The following is a 26947-nucleotide window of genomic DNA, read 5'->3' as shown; positions in this document are numbered from 1 at the left end:
AAGTTAAAGAAAGGGTCTTTCAAGGGAAGAAGACATCAATAAATGCTTTCTTGAAAATATAATTTATTTTTCTTTATCTATGTGTTTGTTTGTCTTATAATGATCACCAGCTAGAGGTCATAGTTTACTATTTTTTATTTTAATTTAAATTTTTGTTATTTAGCCTACATCACTGCATACAGCAAATAGCCTGAGTCAGATGCACTTGTCCAATATAGAGCTATGGAAAAATGATAACCAAAAGATTCACTCAAAAACGCTAAATAAATAGGTCATGCTATAAAGAATAAAATGCAATATATAGCCTTTGTTTTTGTTGTTTTGCACTAGTTTGTGTCCACCTTGGTAGGAGAGAGCAGTGCTGCATGGTGTAAGTGTAGCATGGGCTGGCTCGGGTTATCTGTGAATGGGCTCTTTATTGGAGGCGCGGAGCGGGGATTTGCCTTTTATTCGCCTCGCTATGGAAACGCGCTCGACGGCAGAAAAATGTTGATGTGAATAAAAGGAATCAGCACAAGGAGCGTTTCTAGAGAAGCATCTGTTACACTTAGAAACTTAGACTATCGAGAGCCATACACAACCCCCTCTCCAGTCCCTCTCCTGACTGCTTTATGCTCCCAAAATGTAGACTTTATTTTTTCACAGGACAAATAATTAGTATCTATATTTTTCAGCGATTTAAAAATCCATTCCCTTAAACCCGTAGACCCGGGCTATATTTTAAAAGCTCGATTTTGTAAATATCGGCTATATAGGCTCAGGCCTATAATCAATTTAGTTGTCGGTTAAATATTTTGAAATGGAAAATTCATTCCTCCAAATCAATTTGCTTTGGCGTGTCATTCAATGTGACATGTATGAAAATACAGGGGTACAAAGGGACTTGCATTCAAATGCCATTGCCATTATATTACAAATATCCTACATTTCTATGACCTATATTGCTCTTGTATATACAATTCCACCCCATAACGAAACGACTTCTTATAAGCGACAACCCAATTCAGCAAATTAGGCCACTATCACAATATTGCCATAGTATTCACATGAAATATTTAGTGAAGACTTTCAGCGACTTTTTAAAGAGGAGTAGGCTACATAAAGAATTTACAAACCAAGACCCCACCGGAATTAGAATAGCAACAAAACAACAAACAGCAAATTCTGATTAGTTATTTCCCAGCAAGCTATAGGCCTCGGCTACTGCACAAAGCGCAACACGAGGATTTAGAGCGGTGATTGTCGAGTCAGTCCTATCGTCACCCTTCCCTCAGTGCCGCTGTCTGTCATTCCTCCGGTTACCGGGGCCGGTCCAACCCCACCGGCCCTGTCCACCCATCCAGCCCGCGGTCAGCTCACCTGCTCCGGCCTGCTCGGTCTTCTCCAGCAGCTCCTCAGCTCTGCGCTCTTTAATGACTTTCTGGTGGCTGCAGCCTTCTTTTATTTCTGCTAAATGTATGAAAATGTATGCAAATTTAAATCAAGCTTAACCTGGGAGCTTGAGCAATATATATAATGGAATTTCAAACCAATAAGGAGACTGGGACACAGTCTTCTAATGGCAAATATAATTACGCAGCTAAGTTACCTCTCAAATATGCAGATAGATGTTTTTCAACTCTGTGAGGACCTGTCGAGATTCTTAAAGACCAGCGCTTCGGTTTGCGCAGTGCTAAAGGACACAATGAATTCTGTTTAGAAAAATGAAAAATGAGGAAGTTTTTGCAGACAAATGTTCAATAAATACAAGTTTCTCCCTCTGAGTAGCAGCAAAAAGCGTGAGTTATAACCGAGAAATGACCTCGTGTTAAATTTTAAATCTCTTACGGAAAGTTTATTTGAATGACTAATTATAAACAGGCTTAGGGCATACGTTAATTTTTGTCTTACCAAGCCATCTGCTGTTTTATCATGGCTAAGACACACTATGGATATTGAATGGCCTGTGCGTAAAACACTCCTGGGTCTCTATCTTGAGACGTTTCATCCCTCTGATCCTATAAACACCTTAGGAAATAAACCCTAAAAGTTAATAATTAGCAGTGAGAATTGGTCTTGGTTTGATTGTATCCCTCTAAATTAAGTGCTGGCACGTCTGAGAAATGCCATTGCGCTTTAATCTCCTCCTGCGCGCGCGCTCAAGGGTGACAGGAGCAGTAATAAGCTCGTGCGTAAATAAGTTGGAAACTTTAATTAATAAACAGGAACTGCGCTCCACGCGCACATCGTTCCACAGCCAGACCCACTGGACCAGCACTCCCGACTCACTTCCGGTTCGACAGGCTGTAACCCTTTCCTGTCCGGAGACTCCGCTTCCAGAGGCGGAGGTTCGGGTACCTGCGCCGTCATTGGTTGAGGCGCACAGCTATTGCGTTACAGTCTGTCTGTGAGTGGTCGTGGAGTCTGTCAGTCATTGACTGGCTGCTGCCGAGGCTCCAGAGAGAGGGAGATGTCAGAGGCTGAGCTGCTCCCTCCCTTCAGTAGCACTAGTGGGGTTCAGCAGCCAGCATGGCCACAGCTGCCTCCAGCCCCTACACCCTGCTCAGCTCCAGTCCCATGATCCACCCGGACAGCCAGGCCATGCAGCCTGCTAGCCCCTTCAGAGGCCACCAGAAACTCCTCCAGAGTGACTACCTGCAGAGCGTCCAGAGCAACGGCCACCCCCTCGGGCACCAGTGGGCGAGCAGCCTGTCGGAGGGCAGCCCCTGGTCGGCCTCCATGGAGCAGCAGGACGTCAAACCGGGCCGAGAGGACCTTCAGCTCGGTATCATCCATCACCGCTCCCCGCACGTAGCGCATCACTCGCCCCATCACAACAACCATGCCAACCACCCGGGAGCCTGGGGAACTCCGGTGTCCCATAACTCCTCCATCACCAGCGGGCAGCAGATCAACATCTACTCCCAGACGGGCTTCACTGTCAACGGCATGCTGGACCACGGCGGGCTCACACCTCCACCCAACCCCCAGGGCCAAGGCATGCACCCCGGCCTCAGGGACACACTCAGCCCCGAGCACAGCGACCTCGGTGGTCACCACTGCCACGACCACTCCGACGAGGAGACGCCGACTTCGGACGAGCTGGAGCACTTTGCCAAGCAGTTCAAACAGCGGAGAATCAAGCTGGGCTTTACGCAGGCGGACGTGGGTTTGGCGCTGGGCACGTTGTACGGTAATGTCTTTTCCCAAACCACCATCTGCAGGTTCGAAGCGCTGCAGCTGAGCTTTAAAAACATGTGCAAACTAAAGCCGCTGCTGAACAAGTGGCTGGAGGAGGCAGACTCGTCAACAGGCAGCCCTAGCAGTATAGACAAGATAGCAGCTCAGGGGAGGAAGAGAAAGAAGAGGACGTCCATCGAGGTCAGCGTGAAGGGGGTTCTGGAAACGCACTTCCTCAAGTGTCCCAAACCCTCCGCGCAGGAGATCACCTCGCTGGCGGACTCGCTCCAGCTGGAGAAGGAGGTGGTGCGCGTCTGGTTCTGTAACCGGAGGCAGAAGGAGAAGCGCATGACACCGCCGGGAGAGCCGCCGCCACACGAGGGACCGTACTCTCACAGCGGGAGCGCAGGAGACGCCTCCTCGTGCCATGATCTCTGACCGAGGCACCGGGAGGAATCCCCGGCGAGACTCTAGAGCGCAGGGGCGCGCGGTGGCAACTTCCCCCCGTGCCTGTCCCGTACAGACTCCTGATGACTCCAGCACTGAAACACGACAATAACAATAACAGAGATACCTGTTCAGCCTTCGTCATTTTATATTTGTCATGAGGGCATTATTCTAGCGGCATATCAAACGTCACATTTCAAATCACTTTTGGAGCCCGTCAACTTCCAAATTATTTTCTACATCAAGGATATAAATACAAAATGTGCCTAATAACCTGCCAGCGCCTTTGGTTTATGTCACCATTTTGCATCAGCTCAATAATAATGATAGGAATACAATTGGGACTGATGTTTTGTTTTGTTTCGCCAGTGTTTTGGCTTTTCACAGTCAAGTTATTTGTCAATATAGCTTTCAAACAATTCTCTTATGCTTCCGTTGTATGATCAGTGAGTGAGACACAAATAATAATAGAGGCTCTATCACTTTTTAATTGATTTGATGCGCCAGTGTTTGGACAACAACACAGAGGCCATTTTACAGTCCACCTCATGCATCCCTCGGGCTTGCAATGCTTTCGTTTTCAGCGTATTTACATCCATTATTTTGTAACATGTATCTGTAGCAAATCTGTAATTATTTTTGCATATAAATAGGCCCTCATTCCAGTTTTAGAGGTATTGCTATCCAACAATATAGCACTTGGAGGATTTTTATCAAATTCCTCCCCCTATGTCCTGTAGCTTATGAAGCAACACACAGTTACAGTTTCGCCTATTTATAAATTCATTTATTTGATTTCAATCATCTTCGACCATATAAACTGTGTGGACTCTGAAACAGAGCCGTGAATATAGAGGGGATGACGACGCTATACACCTGCCTATAATTTTATTGTACGTTCAGTATCAAAAATTTTATAATCTTAAATACTCCTGTTATTGGTTTATTTCTTAAGTATTTTTTCGAATATTGTACAGTTTTGTATATTACCCTTTTGAAGTCATTAATTTAAACAAATGCTCTTAGTTATTCATGCACTTAATTAGCAATGTAAAAACAATATTTTCAGTAAGATTTGACTGTTTCGGCGCTTTTATTCCAAATTTCGATGACAGCTCAAGCAATTATTTATTTTCAGTATAAAGCTTGTATTATGTTTTGAAATAAACTATGTATGTTGTAATAAACAACTTCTTGCTACAACTGTCCACTGTCCAAAACAGAATTTAGCTTTTGGCATGAATTTGATAGGTTAGTAGTAGGCCTAAATTAAGCATATTTTGGGTTTATTTTCTAAGAATTATTATTATTATTATTATTATTATTATTGCTATTATTATTATTGTTATTATTATTACTATTATTATTGTTATTATTTAAATAGCCTAGTAACAGAAGTGATAATAAAATATATATCTTCAATTTAATTTTTATTGTGCCATGATCAAGCCTACTTCTTAAACTTATAATAATGACTAATAATGATGGTTTATCAACGTCAGACGCCTATAATCATTAAGATAATATTATTATCCTTTTATACTATTTTAGTACTATGCTTTAGCAGCATAACCTTCAACTTCAATTCAACGTCAATGTCATGTCAAAGGGTTTCTTTAACAAGTTTCATAGTTTATTGTCAACTAACAGCTGTAAAATATCCGCTGGTTCAACAGGACCTTGGATGCGGCTCTGCAGGGAAAACTGAGAAGCTTTCTCCAGCAGTTCCACTGAAATGTTATTGTCCGGGCCCTCTGCCCTCCTCAATCAGACATGCGTGATTTATCGCCTGGGCCGCTGGGCCTGACAGCAAAACACAATGACACACACACACACACACACACACACACACACACACACACACACACACACACACACACACAACACACAACACACACACACACACACAAAACCAGAAGCAGATGAATCTCATTTCAAAGACTACAGCTGCGTATAATTGGGCAAGGGCAAAATATAGCTATATTCCTAAAAATCATAATGCCTAAAAATAATTTGGAATCGTTTTGAAATAAGTAGGTCTATAGATGCAGTGCTACTTAAATGATTCAAAAATAGAGCTGGAGAGGGAGAGTGAAGGAGAGGAGAGGAGAGGAGAGGAGAGGAGAGGCGGAAGGGTGCTAGGCCTTGCCTTGAAATGGAGAGCCTGACTGGAATACTAATGTGTCTGAATTTATGCATCTCCTCAGTCTGCAGCCCTGAGAGGGGGGTGGGGGAGACAGAGCGAGGGAGAGAGAAACACAGAGAAAAGGGTGTGAGGGTGGAGGTGAAGGGGGCGGTTATGTAGAAGAAGAGAAAAGTAAAACCATGGCTGATTGATTCCATCCATCTATTTTAGTTCAAAATAATGCCTGATTTACGAAAAAATTACCCTGCAAGAAGAGCAGCAGCCAAGCCAAGGTCCAGAGCAACATTGCAGTATCCTTGAACCACTTCACACTAGCTGTGTGGAGCTTCATTAGAGCTTCATTAGAGAGGAGAGTAGGCCTAAACCTGCAGAAATTCTTACTGGTACCATCCAAATATGTAGTTGAAGAGTGGCATTCAGTAATGAACAATCCCCCATTTGAAAAAAGTGACACATACTCACAAATAATTGACTAGTGACTGGTAGCACAAAAACAACACATTTTGCTAATTTAGATAGTAGAAGTGAGAAAATAGTTAGAAAATACTGTTGCAAAAAATGCTCAGTATTTCAGATGAACTTTATCTTTATTTTGTGTTCATCTCCAAAATATACATTTTGGAGATTTGGAATCTCCAAAATATACATTTTGGAGATTTGGAATCTCCAAAATATACATTTTGGAGATTAAAACATTTTGGAAATGAACTCTTCATAGTTACTGTGACCTCTTTTGGATAGAGGCTGGGTTGGCACCATGGTACTGAGGGAGGCTTGGGGTTGGATGCCTTGGCATTGGACAATACAGCACACACTACAGTAGGTAGCTGAGCTGGCACATGAATCAGATCCTGACAGAGTGGGAAGCAGAGTAAAGAAAGCAGGATTGATCATCAGACACTGGACAGCAACTATAGAGAAGCAGAAATAGCAACTTTGGAGAATGGGCCAGTTTGTTTAATGGCCGGGGATAACAGGACCGGTTGACTCACACCTCTTCATTACTGCACCTTATCACTAACCTTCCATTCTCTATGATTTATATCACAAGTTATTATCAATAGTGTTATGTTGCTGAGCTTTCCAAAGTCCCTGAAGGTGAACAGAGTGAATAAAACACAACAAGATTAAATATTAGCAGCTCAAAAGCAGGATAGATTTGTGGTGCTGGCTTACACAATAGCCAGTATAATTAGTTGTGTCAGAAAGAGAAAACAAGTGATACTGATATTTAAAGAGAGGGCAGTCTACACTGCATTTCTCTTTAATTAGACAATGAGAAAGCAGAGAGGGCCACAGTCCCCCCGCAGTGGGATTGACATGCAGAGGACACAGAGTGGAATGAAACACCGACCCACATGAAAGGATTCATACATGGGAATAATGAATGTCGGCTGCCATGATTCGGCCACATGGTCACAAGCCTTTTTAACTGTACTTTACTGTAAGATTTAACAGACTTTTGTTCCAACTTCTGTCTCTTCTTTCCTTGTCCTCCTCCCCTTCTTGCTCCCATATGCTTTTATCCTTAAGTATCTTTAAGTTTAAAAAAATCCCCTCTACATCTCTCCTTAGCTCTTATTTCTTCTTCTAGCGATTCTCACTTATATTAGATGATCATTCCAGGGTCATATGAGTATTTTGATACATCTACTGTCTTGTACTATGGCTCTGATGTTTGTGCTATTGGTTCCTTGTTGTGTTGGTGATCTATATGACTGGAAGCCGATTCTACTGTTACACTCATTGTGAGCTGCTCTGTGTAAGAGCATTAGTTAAATGTCTACACAGTAAATGCAAATGACATACACACCATTTGAAAAAAAGCAATGCATACTCTTGCAAAATTACTGCAAAACAAAATGATCAAAACAAAATCAAAACAAATCATGGTGAGGATAGTAGTTAACTAAAGCATTTGGCTGACAAAACAATAACATAGTCCTATATATTTTAGATATACTCACTAATGAAACCGAGGCAAAGATTTTCTTCCAAAATGAATATAATGTGTTTTGCAATACAACTCCTAATGCTCATCCAAAGTCATGTTACCTGTGACCAGAGATGGGCAGCATCTCTAATGCATGTTTCTGAAATATGTATTTACTTGGGTGTATTTTGTAATTTACATTTAGCAGATTTGAATGTAACAAGATACCTCTCAGAATTTCAATTTTTTTTTAAATGAAATATTTTCTAGTAGCAATCAGAGTCGATTAAAAGAAAGGTCATTTTCAAAACCAGAGTTACTTCTCCATGTTGATCTACTTGCATAACTCAGTGTTTGCATATTTGCGGATACAAAATCAAACGATCTTACAAGTAGATCAGCCTCAGCTAGCCATTACACAAGGGCAGATGATGCAGGACGTCCTGTACAAGGGATATCTAGACCTATAAGACCTGAGATCATAGGGCATTACCAGAATTAAGAAGTATAAAAGTTGGAAAACAAGTTTTTGAATGATTAAACAAAATTTCCTGCATCGATTGCATAGACTATTTGACACTCAATAGTTTAGTAATTGTAGCTTCTTGGTTTCTACCTAGGCCAATAAGTGGGATATTATTTGTTCATGAATGCCACATATCTCTATATTTCAAATAAATATTTTTTGTATTTTGAAAACACAAACTGCATGTATTGGATTCTATAAATGCATTTTTTGGCAACATCTTTCACACTTGTTGCAGGAGTATTCCTAACTCGATTCATCTCATTTTCAGTGTATTTGTGCTCATATCTACTTGCAACTACACATATCCAGCACAGCTTAATACTGCAGGGCACCAGCATGTCTTCAAAGAGAATATGACAAACTTGATAACTGATCACTAGAGGGCAGAGAAACCAGAGAAACCGCTGTTGCTAATGATACTGTATTAGAGGACAGCCGCCCCAGAATCAATCCTAACTGTGGGAGCAGAGGAGAGGAAGAGAGCGGAGGGGAGAGGGGTGGTGTGTGTGTGTGTGTGTGTGTGTGTGGGGGGGGGGGGGGGGGGGGGGGGGGGGCACAGTAGAGGGAGAGAGAGAGGATGGAGGAATCTACAATAAGATTAATCGCGTAACCTAAAATCAATTTCACATCCTCAATTCTTTCATCTCCTGAGCCGGGCGGCCAGGCAGCTTCAGTAGGAGGGAGACGCACATCCAGGTTCCCAACATGACAGTCCGTCTGCCTGCTCCAATAGAGTCTACAGGGCCCATCATGGATAGGAAAAGGCAGTAAATCTTTGTTGCCATTGATGGAAAATGTTGGTTTAATATAAGTTTTGTTCCTATACACACAGGCTCAGATTAGTGCCTCAGGTAGATTCTCATTAGCTTGCTATCTCTCCAGTAGGTCTAATGAAGGGCAACTATCACTGACGCCAGACTGCGGAAACCTGCTATCTTCTATTTTTCTTTTTTTTTTTTTTTTTCACTTATTGACAGCCGACATTGTTGCCCACATGCTGAATATGTGTAACAATCCTGGATCCAACGCAAACAGTTGGAAATCCACTGTATAAGGTGATGACAATGGATCAGCCGCCTCATAATGGGAATTCCTGTGGTATTGTGACCCTACAGGATAGTGATGTCGTCTGTTTAGGCTGTGGCATGTCATTACAATTACTGTGATGACATAATTAAAGTAACAATATAATAAACCATATTACAATATACATACATAAACAATATACATTAATGAGAGCAGTATGATAACTCTGTAGGGAGAATGAGTGACATCTACATTTTCCATGTCATTTTGCGCAGGCCAGCGCTCCTCTTGGAAACTTTGATGTGATGTTAGGTGAAGGGTCGTACAAAAAAGAGACAAGTAGTATGGCTATCATTCGAGAGGGGTTTTCGTCATTCCACTCAGCCCACCATGCTTTTTAAAACACACACACACACACACACACACTGTCACAGTGACAGGCACTTGGTATATGTCAGAGGAGAAAGGCCTGTCTATGGCAGTGAGAGTGAGAGTAAATCACTGTGTCTGATATCTTCATTTGAGACAGAGGGCTGATCACCGCTCGTCCTGCTTGTTCCACATTAACTCATTATCACACACACTCACTCCATTAATTCTCTTGCTTTTATTAGCAGCGAGTGGATACACACACACACACACACACACACACACACATACACACACAGTGGACCGATGACAGGCACTGCCACTGCCTCATCTGACAGCTAATGGCTTCATTAGGAGCAGCGTGTTAATTGGCTGACTTTGGGGAGACGCTCGTTAATGAGGATAAATAGATTCACACCTGAGCGAGGCTCTACCCAGCCAGAGGAGCACTGTGGGAACTCTTGATGACGGGCAAATATGGACTGGAACACTTTAATATGGAATATAATTCAACATGGCCGACCCCTGTCCCTTCTCCTTCCTCCTAGCCTAAACACAAACAGTCGTGTTTCCTTGCCAGGCAGAGACTTATTAGCCGACTGGTTGATTAGCACCAGGAGGCCAAAACAAAGAGCAGTATGTCAAAGCAATTAGCCCCACTGTTTACCTCTCGGCTCCCAGGCTGTGTACAGCAAGCATCTAATCCAACAGAGAGAGAGAGAGAGGGAGTGAGAGAGGTAGAGAGAGAGGGAGGAGAATCAGATGAGGACATGGAGTTATCCCAGACAGTTGCAATGACGGAAAGAGGACAACAGCTGGTCCACGGGCCAGAGTGTGTGTTTGTGTGTGTGTGCATTCATGGGAGCAGTGGTTGTGCCTCAATCCATCTGCTTCGCTGCCTAGATCTCCATCCACTGCTGCTCTGGCCATGACAGCTCTGACACACACACAATTCTTTTTTACACACCACTGGTTGGAGGATCACATATTCTCTGGGGAGTGGGGGTTGGACAGACAGAACGGAAGCAGGCTAGACTGATCATTTACATAAGGCTAGGACACAGGCACAGAGAGGGATGCTGTGTGCTGAACAAAGCCACATAACTTCTGATGTACTAGACAGTATTACCACCTAGTGGTGACTATTACTCTTTGCGTCTCATTTCTGTTGATAGGAGGAGGAGACAAAGGAAAATGAAATTGCTCGGGATGCTGCTATCATTTTGAGAAGTGTCCACAAACAGCTGCTACCTTGATGGGAGATCTAAATCAAGCAAAATTTAAACTTTCATCAATTCCTTCTTAGCATTTAGATCTTCTCGGGAGTGAAAGCCAAAAGTTTGAGGTGCTTTTATTTTATTTTTGTGACAACTCCATTGATCCCAAAAAGGGAACTTCATCTTTTGACTTGCCCGTGTCGCAGGAAGGTCAGAGATCACACTCAGCTACAGAGCAGAGCTGGTAGGGATTCAGTGTTTTGCTCAATGACACCACAGCAGGGCAGGTGCTTGCCTCACAGTGGCTCAAACCCCGGCCTTCCAGTTGAAGGACGGCCTCTCTACTCGCTACACCACCCTGCTTCACCCAATAACTCAGAATGTCATCCATCTTCCCCTCAGCTGGACATCAGCTCGCCACACTCTTCAGCCGAAGTCATTTCCTCCACTCTGACCAGAACAAACCAGCTCAGTCCACAGCGGATGCATGTCAATAATGATCTTTAATGTCAATATATACAGAACTTGAAAGAAAAATAGAATCTTAAAAATTAAATGAAATAAATACAATATGGTACAATTTCCACAATGTCTTTTTGAAGAGATATCCATGGAAATGATCAGTTTTTTTTTCGTTTTTTTTTTTAATAACTCAGCTTCTCTGGTTCGACGGGGTGCGTCCGTCCCCCCCAGGGAAATCCCTACAGCTCTCCCACATGCTCTTCATCTTCTTTATCTTCATTATATTTTTAGCAAACTAGCTTTTGTGTCATCGTTACCACATTCTTTCCACTTTGACCTCTAGAGAGTATCTTTTTCTATCTGCAGCATGTTTTTACCTCTTGATACATTGTTCGCATCACAAAGTAAGTGAGGGAGTCAGACTGCAAATTTTAAGGAAAGAGAAATACAGGTCTGTCCACACATGCATTTATGTTAGCGAAAGTGTTGGTGGATGATTTCGACTCTGGGGGTCTCTTCACAGTCTGCCACAAGCAGAATCATATCTTTTTGTGTATGTGCATGAGTCTGACAGCTGCTCCCCGCAAGGAAACAGCCTGACAGTCTCCCCCAATCAATATCATCTCGCCAATACTCTCGCGCATAAACCATTACTTCACTTGGAGGAAAAGAAGTTAAGAGAGCGAAAGCAAAGAGGGAAGGAAAGAGAACTGAGGAGGAGAGGATGGCGAAGTGGAGATGAAGAGCAGTGGGGGGGCACAGTTTACCGAAGCAGCTTTGAATCAGCCAATCACAGTGAAGGAGAACATCAGCTGGTGCATTTCTTCCCCAGATAAAGAGGAAGAAAGAACGAAAGGCGAGGAGGGCAAGTGCATATGAAAGCAGTGGAAATAAATACAAGTCTGTCTCCCCAGCAGTAACAGATATGTGAGCTTCCCTCTTCCTCTTCAGCTGACGTCCTCACCATGCAACCTTGTCCAGTGTGTGTGTGGGTGTGGGTGTGTGTGTGTGTGTATGCTGGGTGTGTCAAATAAATAGATTAAAAAGGGAGACATTAGGGTCGACTGGCCAGGGTTTGGGGCTTGTGTGCGTATGTTTGTGTATGCATCTGTGTACGCGTATGAGCAAGTGTGAGGTCAGAGTTAGGGGAAGAGCTGTGTGTGTGTGTGTGTGTGTGTGTCTACATGTCCGTTGAGGTGAGTTTCTTCATGCTGCGTCTCTGGGCTAGACTGGATGCTGCCACAGGCTCCAACACCGGCTGACTTGTCTTCTGGCTCAGCGCTGAATAGGTGGCAGCCATGGCTCCCTGTGAAACAACAACATGGATAATTAGCTGCCCTTCAAGAAAAGAAACAACAGGATCTGAGAGACATCTTGCATTTACAGTTACATTTTATGCTTTAGCCAGAGCAATTTACAATAAGTGCACCAATAGAAAGACTTTGAATTCCTACATCACCAAAATTATAAGCAACCATTAGCAAAGACTGCAAGTGTAAGGGCCATTCGACTAAACGTGATTTGATTTAAGTGACTTTGAACGTGGTATGATCGTTGGCGCCAGACACGTTAGTTTCTGCACCTCAGAAACGATCTAGATTTCACAGAGAATGGTGTGATAAACAAAGAACATCCAGTCAGTGACAGTCCTGAGGGCGAAGATGCCACATTGTTGAGAGAGGTCAGAGGAGGATGGCAAGACTTGTTCAAGCTAAAGGGCAGACCACAAGAATGCAAATCACAGCACATGGCTCCGATGGCCTGCACAGTCCCTAGAACTCAGCCCAATAGAGCCCCTTTGGGATGAGGTGGAATGTGCAAATGCAGCATGAAAAATAAAGTATGTCTTAGGACAGTTCAGTCTGTAAAGTAATTATTAACTTATTTCTCCCAAGGCCAGAAGTGAGAAAAGAGTTTGTCCTGCTTGCTAACCTGTTGCAGACTTCAGACTGTAATGGACACTTTGGCTGTTGTGGGGATCAAAGCTATGGAGTGTCAGTAATGACACAAGTCTCTCTATCAGCTGGGCCACCTCAGCTAATTAAGTTGAGACTTCTGGTCTTCCTCACCTTGACTAGGTGTGGTGCGTCATGACGTGTGAGCTGGAAGTGCGGTAGCGTGTCTCTGCAGGTGATCCAGGCATGCTTTAAAACCTGCTCTGCTGTGTATCGCTGGTGAGGGTCCACATGGAGCATATGGGACAGCAAGTCCTGTAAAATATAAACACACAGTCACTAAAGCATATCAATAGACTATTCACTTATTGTGTATTTAGTGTAAGGCTACATAGCATGAGTGGCTGATTTTTGTCTTTGATGGTTAAGCTAATGATGTGTATCAAAAATGTATATACATGACAAAAAATGCTCTGTTCAGTCCTACAGCGCAGCCTGAAGTACATTTTTGTCACTACCTCCACAGACTTGCAGACCCTCTACTGGGACCTGTTATTGCTACATCGGTGGCATTTCGGGTATGCAAGTCAAGAGCGTGTAGTCAGTTTCGCCTCTCAGATGCAATATTTTAACATGTCAGTCAATCTCAGTTCAGCGTGCATAGACCAAGGTGGTAGGATGACATTGAATGACGGGCTACAACTCTGCTCAATGTTGAACAACTACATAATTTATTTGAGACCTTGCAACATAGAAATCCAAATAGGATCAAATCTAAATATTAAAGCTGGATTTCAACAAGGAAACAGTAAACATGTCGTCCCCCACGAATGATGAAGTCCCCACCAGGGCAAATCAGTAACAGCATGTCACCTTGTTTTGAGCTGTAATTGTAGTTCCCCCTTGAGCTAATCAGTGTAATTTTGAATGCTGGGAATGCAGCAATGATTTGCACCAAGTTTCATCAAAATCCAACAAGTAAACAAACGTTGTATACCACCCCCCATTAGGTCAATTTAAAAATCCCAGAATGGAGCAATGACGCATCATTCCCCAAGTTGCGTGACGGACTGCAGCCGAGCCATAGTCCCTCCCGCAATGTCATCGTGGGGGACAAAAATCCCAACCAATGTGAGGAACTCACTAATTTGGACTTTTACCAGCATGAGATTTCAACATGCTTCAAAGACACACACCCCTTTCCTTGCACACCAGTGTGAAGCGACAGTGGTGTGTGAGTGTATGTACCTTTGAGGTGTCTGATACAGTGTCCCAATTGCCACCAGTCAGAGAGAACTTTCCAGAGCCTATCCGGAGCAGAATCTCCTCTGGTGTGTCGTTGGGCCCATTAGCAAACGGCGTGTACCTGACAGGGAGGTAACAGGAGAGGTTAGGGAGAAACATGTAATCACATCACACACAATATTTCATAGATTCTATTGTATGCAAAATGAGCAAAGTCTTACCCTGCCAGCATGGTATACAGTAGAACTCCAAGACTCCATATATCACAGGCTGCATCGTAACCTTGCCGCATTAGTACCTACACACACACACACACACACACACACACACACAGAAACAAACAAACACAAACCATTAGGGACTTGTGTTAATGATGTGAATTCTGCAGAGCTCTCCTTTACATGCTACTCTTCATTCACACTCCATTTTATATCATCTCTCTTTCTCCATCTCTATCCCCCCTAATTGTGTTTCCAGGTCTCAACCCTGCCCTCTATCAGTTCTCCTCTCTCTCACCTCTGGTGCCACAAAGTTGGCTGTGTAGCAGGGGGTGAGGAGGAGGCCGTTGCCCCCCCGGAGCTGCTTGGCGAAGCCAAAGTCACAGATCCTGATAGAGTCAGGATTCCCCGAGTCGTCCATGTACAGGATGTTGCTGGGCTTTAGGTCTCTGTGGACCACCTGGGGGGGAGGGAGAGAGGGGCACGAATGGAAGGGAGGAGCAGAGAAGATGAGAGATGAACATGTGCTTTAAAAGGCCCAATCCACAACTGCAAAATGCCCCCCACTGAAAGTGAGTCATCCCACCACTGCTTATGTTTACATAGTGATTTACAGGACTAAAGATTAATTACGAAATTTGTTCTATGAACTTTTAATGCAAGGACAGAAAAAAAAAGAGTTTTACATCTAAGTCGAGGCTGTTAAAAGTTTTGCTTACATTTGAAATATTTGTAAAACAATGGATAAGACTTAAGAGTATTTTGAGTTAGGATGAGTAAACAAAGTTCGAAAAAGTGTTTTTTTCACCCATCAACAATTGAACCTGTAAAGGTTCAATTGTTGTAAATGTAAAGGGTCAAATGAATTCCTGATAGTGTCTGTAAGAAATGATCACACTGATGGAAGAAGTGTGATCATTTCCGCAGAAGACACAAAAACCCTCGCATTCAGAAACACATGTAGAAACAAATGCACACTCATACACAAGCAAAAGTGTTTCCTTACCCCTTGGCAGTGGAGGTAGTCGACAGTCTTGGTGATGGTGTAGAGCACAGCACTGGCCTCTCTCTCAGAGAAGAACTTCTGCCTGAGGATCTTATCCAGCAGCTCCCCTCCCTTCATCAGCTCCGTCACCACATACACATACCTGCCCTCATCATACACCTACCATACACACACACACACACACACACACACACACAGCCACAGCCTCTCAGTATGGTAACGAACAACCTCTCAAAACTTTACTGTCTTGAAACGTGCACACACAAATGCTACTGACGTCTTTCAGAGTGATGATGTTGGGATGCTGTCCGTATCGCATCAGGATTTCAATCTCTTCAGAGGGGTCCCTCTTACTTTTGTCTATAATCTAGGAGACACATGGAAAGACATGGAAAACATCAGTTAGCGTCAATACAAAGCCCAAGGTAGCAGAGTCAAATGAAAGCATCAATCTACTGTCCAATTTATTGCATCAAAGTAATCTAAAATATCCGAGATGTTTAAATAGACCAAAGCATTCCCCAACAGAAAGTTTTGGGATGTCACTGTAACATGACTTCAGCTGCCGTGTGAGGCTGTGCTGCCCTCTGCTGGCCTGTTGCAGTCACTAACCACATTCAACATGATTACTCCTTTTTTGACAGTTGAACACACACTGAGGTTGGAAAAGTTCCATGACTCAACATTCCTGTGACGCCAACACATGGAAATTGCACATTCACACTGTAGTCTTTATAAAAGAGAGTACCAACATAGAATTTAGTTCCTCAGGAGATGCAAAAAAGAAGAAAAAAAATCAAGCTGCTTTGCTACGCTGATCAGCGACAATTATGGGAGTCCTTATAGACTTCAAATTGGCTTCAATTCCATCCAAAAAATGTGATGGCAGATTTTTTTTCTTATTTATTTAAAAGAAAAAGAAACACAAAAGAGTACTGAAGAGGTACTGACCATGGCAGACAAATCTTGATAAAAAAAGGTTGCTGTGCACTCATAGCCTCAGTGCATTAATGATTTAAGGTAATGTTATTTAATATAATGACATGATCATTTTGCCCTGATGAAGACATTATGTCAAAACGGCTTAAATAAGCTATTGATGTATCAACGTTTTGAGCGCTCAGCAACCTTATTTCAGCATTCATTTCAAAATTACAATCAAATATTACTGAAATCACTTTAGTTTAATTAAGAAATCCTTTGTGGCTTGTCTTGTGGTGTGTGGTTACCTTCACAGCATAGTCCATGGCAGAGACTCGGTGTACACAGCGTTTACAGATGGAGTAGGAGCCGACCCCTATGTCCTCCTGCAGGTCATACAGGTCTGAGAACTGGGCTGAGCCCCCATGCATCTGGCAAGGACAGGAAACATTAACTGTCACTGATAGGAACCTTGGAGTGTGAATGTGGATCGATAGAGTACTAAAGCTTAAGTTGGGTGTAAGTTGAGCTAGACAGAGTATGAGGAGTTGAAAGTGTGTGTTTGTAATGTAGATGTATAGTCCACTACAGATAAGGTTAAAGGATAATTTTGGTTATTTTCAACCTGGGCCTTATTTCCCTTGTTTTTACCAGGACGATCGATTCTGATCAAAATCTCATCAATCACTTCAATGTAGAGCTATGTACCTCTCAGTTTGCAGGGAGTGCTGCTGTCCAATACAATCCAAAGGGGAAATAACGCCTATGTTGAAAATAACTGGAATTGTCATTTAACCTCTGTGTGTCAGTCGGGCTAGAGGGAGTATGGGGAGTATAAAATGTGCGTGTTGTAGGTGTGTAAGCTACTACATCTGTAATTAACCTGTATAACTTGTGGAATAGGGAGTATGCGAAGTTGACATTATGTGTGTGTTTACCTGAACTATAGGCAGTATGCTGAGCAGCGGGGAGCTCTTGTTCTCATCCAGAGGAGTTGGAGCAACAAAGCTGAAGCCTTTGAAGAGCTGGTGGGCGTTAGCACTGGGAGGGATACCTGGGGAATCTACATACACACACAAAATATATAATACAGACACACACACCAAATTTTGGAGTTAGTTGTTTTCAGTGTCAAACTGTAGTTGCCATGGCTGCTAGAGTGGCTTTTGTTTTTGAGCTCCGAAGTGTGTGCGCGTGTGCGTAGGTGTACATTTACCTTTAGGTGTTTTAGCGGTGAACTCGGGGTCGAAGCAGAACGTGTCATCTGGTTTACCTGCTGCAGGCTTGAACGGGGGCTGGAGCTCTCTCCTGTACAGTTTCTGTTGGGGATACAGGCACACACACACACACACACATATAAACACATATACACATATACACATACGTTACAAATAAAACCCTACCGCAGGCTTGTTTTTGTTTGAGAGTGTGTGCGTGTGTGTGTATGTGTGGGAGAGAGAAGCCAAGACCCCTCCCAGATTAACCCCCTCCCATCCCTCTACAGCTCAGTCCAGCCAATAGCGTCCCGCTGGCTCTTAAACACTCATGCAGGGCTATTAGTGCACACACAGTGAGAGCTGGCCCTCCGCCCAGACACACACAAACACACACAAACATACTTGGCATGGCCAAGACCGATGGCCAGTAGTCACTCAGCCAACCGTTTGGTTAGGTGTGAATCTTCAGCAGAAGCTGCAGAGTTTCATTTGTGTGTATCTGTGAAGAGAGAGATGTGTGTGTGTGTACTCACATTCCAGTCGATTGTGGAAAAGAAAGCATGTCGTTTGATCTCCTCCACTCCATCAGCTCCTGCCCCTAAAAACACAGATCGGTAAGGTTAGGTTCACAATTAGCATTTCTGGCGCACTCCTTTTTATTGTTTTCAAAGGGATAACTCATTCACACATTTTTCTCTCAGTGGTCTGTTTGCAGCATGTGTTTTCAGCGCATGCCAAAACGGTAACAAGCTCAGCCTAAGCAAGTGGTGCGACATGAGGATCAACGCACCCCGCTTTCTTTTATTCTAGCAAGTGTGCATCACCTTGTACACTGCCTTAGTCCTACACACACACACACACACACACACACACACACACACACACACACACGCTATCCGGTGTAATGCGCCTTACCTAGTCTATTAGAAGGGTTCCGTTTGAAGAGCATTCTCAGCAAACTCTGGGCTTCAAAACTTAGGAACTGCGGCATTCCCAACTTAGCTCTGGAGAGGAGAAGGAGCAGAGAGCAACAGGTCAAGACAGACAACAAGAGAGGCGCCTGAGAGACAGCGTTGGCTAAACTGCACCCAAACATCAGCACCGATTTATCGAGGCTCGTCTTACTTCTGTCATGTTTTGAGTGTCTTAATGCTGCAGTGCGTAGTGACTCACTTGAGAATCATGTTCATGGTCTCGTTGCGGTCTTTCCCTTGGAACGGTAATGTCCCCGTCAGCATTTCAAACTACAAACATACACACACAGAAAAGAAGAAATTTACTGAGTGCCAAATCTCTCCTAACCAGTTTACGTTAATTTCCAAAGCAAAAACAAAACCAGAACAGTAAAGCCGGGGTCTTGCTTAAAATGTGTGTGATTGTAAATGTGTGTGTGTGTGTGTGTGTGTGTGTGTGTACCATAAGTACTCCCAAGGACCACCAGTCTGCGCTCTGTGTGTGTCCTCTCCTATTGACCACCTCAGGGGCCATATACTCCACCGTACCACAGAAGGAATAAGCCTTCTTATCAGCATCCACTGACTCTTTACTCAAACCAAAGTCTGCAAGGCAATGAAGCAAAGCGGTCAGGAGAATAAAGTCACACATTTAGATACACGGGTTATTGAACAGCTCAAATGAGGAAATCCAATAGGCATACGCTGTCCTGTGCAGAGCTATAATTCTTTTAGGTACTGGCATAATGAAACATAAAACAATAAGTAATTGAAGAAGGTCAGTTTGTGGATGATAAAGTGTGTAGCAAACCTACTTTTGGTGCAAAAAATAAAAGCTCAATTACAGGCAATGCACTTAGTAGAGATATGATTCAGTAAGATTACTCCTTGCAGAAAAAAATAAGAAGTCAAACACTGGATGTGCATTACCACAATTTATCATTAAGCCAATAACAAAGCTAGAACAGCACATACCTGTTAACTTGATATGTCCAGCTTCATCAAGTAAGATGCTGAAAAACAAAAACAGTTTTCCCAGAGTTGAGCTTTACACAGATAATCTGAATAAATATTGTTTACACCAAGTAAGCAACACAACAACAGTATTTTCAACCCTCTCAGACTATTGTTTTCTGCTTGTATCAGACCTGTGCATATTTCAGAGGTCTTATGATGTTCGTGCACAATCTAGTTCTGGAGTTGTTTTCGAATGGACTGGTAATTATAGGAATTAGTAGACCAGAGTAGGTCTTTCAGAGCCACCCTTTTCTTAAAGACAGATTATAAAATTATTCAGGCTAAAAGGAAGGTCTGGAAAAGACTGGCAGCAGCACAACTAAGTGATGAATAAAAAAATGAACTATATATGTGACAATTGGTAGGGGTCTGTGAGAGAATATAAGGTTGCTGACATTATCTTATACTATACTGCCTATACTCTTGGTGGAGTTCAGAGCTTAAAATTACTTGTGAGACGTGAACTGAGGGGTGAGGCGAAGATTGATCCTTATTCTAAGTGATCTCTGTTTAGGTACCAAGTTGGTTGTGAAGTACTGTAAAAGGTTAAAGCTAAAAACCACCCTAAAACAATTATCTGATGTTGCACATTAGACTATGAAGAAGTCTCTCCAAAAGCTAGAAACACTAGAGCCAAGTCTGCAGTGTCCCCGAGCGACCCTTTGTGGAGCTAATAAACGAGAGCCAAACTGGTGATTTATGGACATGAGCACGTCTTCAGGTTGAGAAATGAACACCATTCCAAAATTAAGTTTATTTGCTTTTAGAGGATGAAAGAAATGTTCTCCCGTTTCTTGTCAGACTCCCATTTACTGCCAAAGGAAAAGAAATGTCTCTCGATGACATCTCGTATAAAAGTCTTTTATAAATACATGAGTAATATGCTAATTCTCTTTTAGCACGATTTTCTCTTCAAGAGATAACACCAGCATAATTTCTCTTTTAGCTCTTTGAGACTTGCACACATACAGTTTACATTTCTCATGTGTGCCATTAACCAAAACTTCCACACACCATTGCCTCTCAGTCTATTCCTCACAGCATCAACAAAAGTGCTTGATTGAGAGACATAATCGATCAATAAGTAAGACTGAATATACAGAAGGAACTTCTAGAGTTAATTTCAATTTCTAAATTTAGACCTAATTTTAATCAAATGAAAAGTTGTTCCATTCCACTGACTCACTGTGCATATTTAGAAGCTCAGGGTCGGGTTTATAATGCTCACGCTTTCATCTGGCTGACTCAACCACAAGAAATAAATAACATTTCTTAAAATATTTTCCATAATACATGCTAATATTAGAGTTATAAAGTAATATTTGACACATTCATCTTCTATTTTAGAAAGAATAGGGTATGCCACTCAAGCAAGCACTGTGAGTCGACAAATTGTTTTTCGTGACATCAGGAATAGAATGGAAGTCTATGGCATCTAGAAGATAGAGCATGCGACACAGGCTGTAGGCGTACATGTGAAAGTCACCAGTACTTTTTCTGCTTGAGAGAACAGATGCTGGTAAATTACACCAGTGCAGGTCTTTTAAGAGTTGGGGATGACTAGGCTGTGAGGTGAGGTGAGTTTAGGGTGTGAAAGATCAGAGACGAAGGGTAAGAGGTCTGGGGGTCATACTTCTCTGGCTTGAGATCTCTGTAAACTATGCCCAGGTTGTGCAGATGGTCGAGGGCCAGGGCCAGCTCTGCAAGGTAGAATTTCACATCCTCCTCTGTAAACATAACCTGATAAGAACTGGACAAATTTACTCTCTGGACTCGGAAGGGGAAAGAAATGCAGCAGCAAACAATTCTTCAGTATTAAGCTTCAATAACCACAAACAGAGAAAACAGAATATTGTTATCGTTACAACAGCAATATATCAAATAGGCTACACGATTCAGCAAGCTGTTGATTTGACATTGCCAGCAGCTATCTCCTTGGTTCTTTGACATGCCTTCAACAGAAGATCTATCTAGAGAACAATCAGATCTTGCGTGAGTTTCCTGAAAGCATTTGAAGAGAACTGATCTGGGCCTCTAAGTGACAGGCAATTGATGATCTAAGTGCTAAAAAGATTCCAAGAAAAGCACTCTGGCTTCCAGGCAGAATTCAAGTCTGGATTTCAGTAAAAAGCAAAACCTGAAACAGGAGAGATAAATGACTTGACAGTATTGCTAGATTAAAAAAAAAACCCACAAAAAAACAAAAAAGGTATTGTTGCATATTAAATGTGCGCCTGTTCCATTTGTAGTTGTCATCTCAACAATTCCTTAGCGTTTGTAAAAGTATAATGTGGCATCTGACTGTAATCATGAATTTAACAAATAGATGTTTTAAAAGTCTCTGTGGGTTCAAAAAAGGCCATTAAATTTTTTACTGAGGAGGACATACTCTGGTGTGCATTTCTAAAAAGATACAAAAAAAAATGTGTAAATGTGCTTTCAAGTGACAGATAATGAGATGCAAGGTAACAGGAAGTCAGCTTACCTCTTTGGATAAGCGAGTGAATACATCCCCTCCCCTGAGAAAGTCCAGTATTAAATAGAGTTTCCCTTCTGTCTGAAAGGCTGGAGAGGCAAGGGAGCAGAGTCATCGACATACACACGCATAATCATATTCAGATATCATTTGGGATACTTAAGTGTTCCAGTTACGAGGTGACGCATGTAAACACCATAACTCACTTACATACTAATATCCGACTATTAGCAAACCAAATACGATAACTACAATATGCTGGTATTAGTTGGGATATTAGAACTGTAAACACCTTATCTCATCTCCTGTTAGTCCCATTCACAAGCTCTGGCCCAATTGCTTGCAGTTTGTAATGTACATGTTCTATCTGGTTTTTAATTAGCCTTGTTTTATGTACATTGTGTCCTTTGTTAAAACTGCTCTATAAATAAACTTGACTGTGGTTTGTGTACGTTCTGTTTCCGTAGTAACATCCATTGTCTGTTATGTAAACAGGCATGTTTCGGATCGGTATATGAAGATGCATATAAACAGCTTATCTTGAATCCTGAAAATATCCCTTAATCGGGATGCATACTGTTAGCCTGAATACTGCGTGCATGTAAACACACTCCCCAACATCACAACTGTGTGTTTTTCATTCTCTTACCGTAGTGCAATTTCACTATGAAGGGATGATTAACTTCCACTAAAATGTCTCGCTCCATCTTAGTGCGAACTCTGTCCCTGACTGGAGAGACAAGACAGTGACAGGAACAGTGTGAGAGGGAAAATAAACACAGAGGACAGAACATATTGGACACTTTGCAGTTTGCACTGTGGTGTTTTTGTGTGGAGACAGACAGATTAAAAACAAATCATGTTACCTTTCAAAGATGCCTTTTTCAGAACTTTCATTGCATATAACTGACCAGCATCTGGACCCAAAATCTTCCTGACAAGAAATACCTGAGAGGACAAGTGAAAATTAGAATGACACATAGGCCTATGAACACACTGATGAAGCCGTTTGAGCGGTCTATTGTGTTTCCTCACCTTGCCAAAAGAGCCCTGGCCCAGGACTTTGAGTAGTTCAAACTGCGACGGGTCGGCTTTCTCACAGCCCTCTTTCACATGGTGGGTGATAGGAATCTCCTTATATGCCCCCTCATCCTACACACACACATTGCGTAAGTATGAGGCAGCCACACATGGTTGCATGCGTATCATCTTGTTCACACACACGCATGCACAAAGACCTCAGACGCCAGCCCAAGCCCCTCATTACTTACACAGTGCGTGAAAGACTCTCCCTCCTCCATGGGCTCGTCCATGATCCGATGTCCATTGACCTGGAACCAAACCAACACAACTCATCAGAGGAGTCAGTAACAGTAAACATTCTGACAAAGCCTGTGCATCCTGGCTTTCAGCTCAACAGGAATATGACTCGTCAAAAAGAACCTGCGCACCTGCTGCACGCCCACATGCATGATGGAAGATTCAAGCGGCAACACAGATGAAATCGATGAGTCACATACAGTAATGGTGTGCGTTTGCTTCTCGGACTGAAGCGCCGTTTGTTTTCAAACAATATGGAGTCCATACTCTAATCCTGTCCAGCTGTCCAGCTCTCATCCTGTCTCTATAAAGCCCCTCATTATTAGCATTCTAGCTTAATCCTCAGCCAGAGCAAAAACAACATGTCTGACTGGCTCTAGTCTAATGTTTGCGAGGGCTGCAGTCAGAATTCAGTCTCTTGAGAATAACTAGGCCCTGCCTCTTTTAGGGCTCTGATGGCATTATGCCTTATTTGACATGACCACAGAGCAACATGCTTTGTTCTACCCAGAGCAGCATTTAGAAGGCTGTTTTACGTAGGCATGCACTGTGATGATAATTATCAGTAGAGGAATGTCACTTCTATGTCACTTCAATGTCACTTCTTCTTCATTATCTGCAAGGGAGGCAGACTGCTATAATGCTATCCAATTCTATATGTTTCAGTTCTGCACTGAGGCTCAGCCTGCATGATGTATTCAGTCCAGTGTGTTTGTGTGTGTTGAATTCCATCAAGCCTCTGAAGAGGGGGATGACTCATAGCGCTACGCAAGCCCACTGAGGGGGTGGAGCCACCAAAATACACTCACACATCCACAAAACATAGACTATAAACCACTTTCCATTACTATAGCATTGTAGAAGCATGCTAACGACCTCTACGAGCAAATAGGTTAGCATATGGAGTTCGTAGCAAGATATAACACAAGACAATGCCAAAATGGATGCCTTGGTGTATTTGTAAAGTATAGCATCTAGGCTAGTCAATGCCTGGGCTGTGCTTGTGTCATAATTCACACATAGATTTTCACTCCCACCTTTACTGTGGCTCATCATGGCTTGTAAGTGAGGAGTGCAGCCTACACTTGCAGCACAGAACCAGGCTAGCCTTTTTCAGCCATGAGAAAAGATCTCTAACAGCCATGCCATACAACATACAAGCTGATGTTATAATGGTATGGGTTCGATTAAATATCATCTTCAAAGTCAACAACTGATTGTGGGCTAATCAGCCGGGATCACCACTAGCCCAGTTTAAATTGACTAGATTTGATGACGACTTCTGTGTTGAAGAACCTCCATCTTGGCAGCTTTCAAAGGTGCAGCGTTCATCGAATAGCAGATTAAACCACCTTTTTCATAACCAGAGATGAAGAACTTTTAGTGTAAAAGAATTCAAATTTTCAGCAATATTTTGGGCATAACAGTGTAATGAATTATTCAATATTACCATGCCGCCCACATAAGTTAAGGTCCTTCCACAGTTTGGCACAGTCCGTCCAATGATTCAGAACCCTATGGTACAATTCTCCAAAACTACAACTAGAACAGAATTTAGTTTGCTAAAGATTGGAGCTCAGACTTGTGTGTTTCAGAAGCCCTTCTGTTGGACTTTAACAGTCACACCAGTCCGACAGCCAGTCTGGAGGCTAGGTGTGAAAGACTGCAAAGAATCCCAGAGATGGAGAGGTTTAGGATGTCAGGTTGGCTTTGCTGAACACACACAAAAAAACCTTCATGGGGCCCATGCAAAAGCAAACTAAACGTTTCCATACTAAGCATCAGATCATACAGACAAAACAAAATTATGAATGTTAAAGCCTTTGAAAAGTGTCATGGTTTAATTTAAGAAGGCTTGAATATGATGTAAAATGAATATAGAACTTACTTTCCCTTTTCTAAGTTGCTATATTTGAACATGGTCGACAGAATATTATCTGTCATTTGTGTGCAACAAGTTCACTTTGCTAATATAATGGATATACTAACATTTATGTTGTTGATCAGGTTAATTCAAATTTGAGTCATTACTTAGCCTATAAACACCAGGCTACAATAACAGCATCACCAATTTCACTTGTGCTGACAAACCAAACCCTCGGCTGTGTTGACGTGTGGACAAATATAACCTGGCTAACGTTAACCTTGGAGCTAATCTAACGTTACTGAAACAGATTTTTGACTTATTGCAAATGCCTACAACATGACAATATTTCCAGCTCTTCGTTAACTAGACAGTGGGGATTGAACAAAAACTTGTCTCCAAGTTTCAAGCAAGCAAGCTGTCAGCTAGCAAGCTAACTACTTGCTAATGCTACAGCTATACACTGGTTGATGTACTGAGCAACTTGGCTAACGTTAAGCTAACGTGAAGCAAACTCCTCTTAACAAGTGTAATAAACAAAGGAAGAGAAATGGACATATATCATTGGACACAGAGCCCCCCTCTGGAGAAATTAGAGCCATGGAAGAACCCTGGACATACAGTTATCCAACTAACAATCCAGGCAGCGCAACAAAAATAAACATCTAACCAGCTGTTAGCATTAGCTAGCATGTTAGCATGCATCATGGTGCGCTGCAGGTCGTGACGCGAATTCCAGCCGAACCTCACAGGGCAAGCAAACTCAAGGAGACAACACAAACCAAAAATAATCTAATGCAAAATAACATACAAATCATACGATTCTCAACTCACCTCACTACTAACGCTATTTACCTCCATCTTGTGCCAGGATTCCTCTGGCTGGGAGAAAGGCATCGTAGTCCACCTAGACCCCCGCTCCACGTTGCATGTCTCCCCTATGTGGAAGTCTGGATATTCCGCTTTGATGATCAGATACAAGCTGTACGACCGTGGACCACTATCAGGGGAGGACTGGGGGTCGGTGTGGGAATAGTTGATGTTGTTGACGGGACCATACGCTCTCCGAGCGCCGCTACCCTGCCATAGATGCGAATATGGCGGCTACTGTGGTACCTGAACGTCAGTGAATGAGAGTTTATTGACGTAGCTATGACGCAATTCAGTTAAGGATTTCCCCCATCCAAACCAAAGCAACAAATCTAAAGGCTGGGGGAGGGAGAGGACGGGTGGCGTAGGGACTTGACTTACTGTGTAACATGCTTGCATCCGGATGATACATAATTGCTTCCGACTGACGCGGTTTCTGCTATTGTGACCTGCACGCACAGCTTAATTTATAATTAACACAGCTGCACATGGTATGGCAGCATCATATGTGATCATGGGAGTGCAAAACGGACACATCTTGTGGTGAGATATGGCCCACTATTCATCTGAGCCTCTGATCTTAAGGGTGTAAATTGAATGTTTTAAAGCCAACTGTTTCATAAGCCTGTCCATCCCTCATCCAAGTGGAAGTAAGAG

At 42.7% G+C, this 26947-nt stretch overlaps 2 protein-coding genes across 4 annotated transcripts; one reads left to right on the top strand and one right to left on the bottom strand.

The window, feature by feature from the left end:
- Positions 1-2508: 2508 nt before the first annotated feature.
- On the top strand, positions 2509-3597 carry LOC139930682 (POU domain, class 3, transcription factor 4-like). The gene has a single exon (XM_071923922.2). It carries the CDS (start codon positions 2509-2511, stop codon positions 3595-3597), a length of 1089 nt encoding a protein of 362 aa, XP_071780023.1.
- A 7713-nt stretch (positions 3598-11310) lies between these two features.
- Positions 11311-26513, bottom strand: rps6kal (ribosomal protein S6 kinase a, like). 3 transcript variants are annotated; one of them, XM_071923934.2, is made up of 22 exons: positions 26255-26513; positions 23508-23567; positions 23272-23388; positions 23103-23184; positions 22886-22966; positions 22246-22325; positions 21394-21500; positions 19719-19756; positions 19207-19349; positions 18964-19034; positions 18706-18794; positions 18324-18388; positions 17790-17892; positions 17512-17636; positions 16882-17004; positions 15930-16019; positions 15653-15811; positions 14945-15106; positions 14650-14726; positions 14432-14549; positions 13358-13498; positions 11311-12594 (listed from the first exon to the last, which is right to left on the bottom strand). In XM_071923934.2, exons 1-22 carry the CDS (start codon positions 26315-26317, stop codon positions 12469-12471), a joined length of 2220 nt encoding a protein of 739 aa, XP_071780035.2. In that variant the 5' UTR covers positions 26318-26513; the 3' UTR covers positions 11311-12468. The 3 variants fall into 3 exon arrangements, with proteins under 3 accessions (XP_071780035.2, XP_078145174.1, XP_078145175.1); XM_078289048.1 differs by having other exon boundaries at positions 26276-26513; XM_078289049.1 differs by lacking the exon at positions 26255-26513 and adding an exon at positions 25007-25072.
- Between the last annotated feature and the right edge of the window lie 434 nt (positions 26514-26947).

The sequence above is a fragment of the Centroberyx gerrardi genome, chromosome 16 (genome assembly GCF_048128805.1).
Source record: "Centroberyx gerrardi isolate f3 chromosome 16, fCenGer3.hap1.cur.20231027, whole genome shotgun sequence".
Lineage (NCBI taxonomy): Eukaryota > Metazoa > Chordata > Actinopteri > Beryciformes > Berycidae > Centroberyx > Centroberyx gerrardi.
Note: the sequence above shows the minus strand (reverse complement) of the source record. Positions and strands in the feature narration are given on the sequence as shown.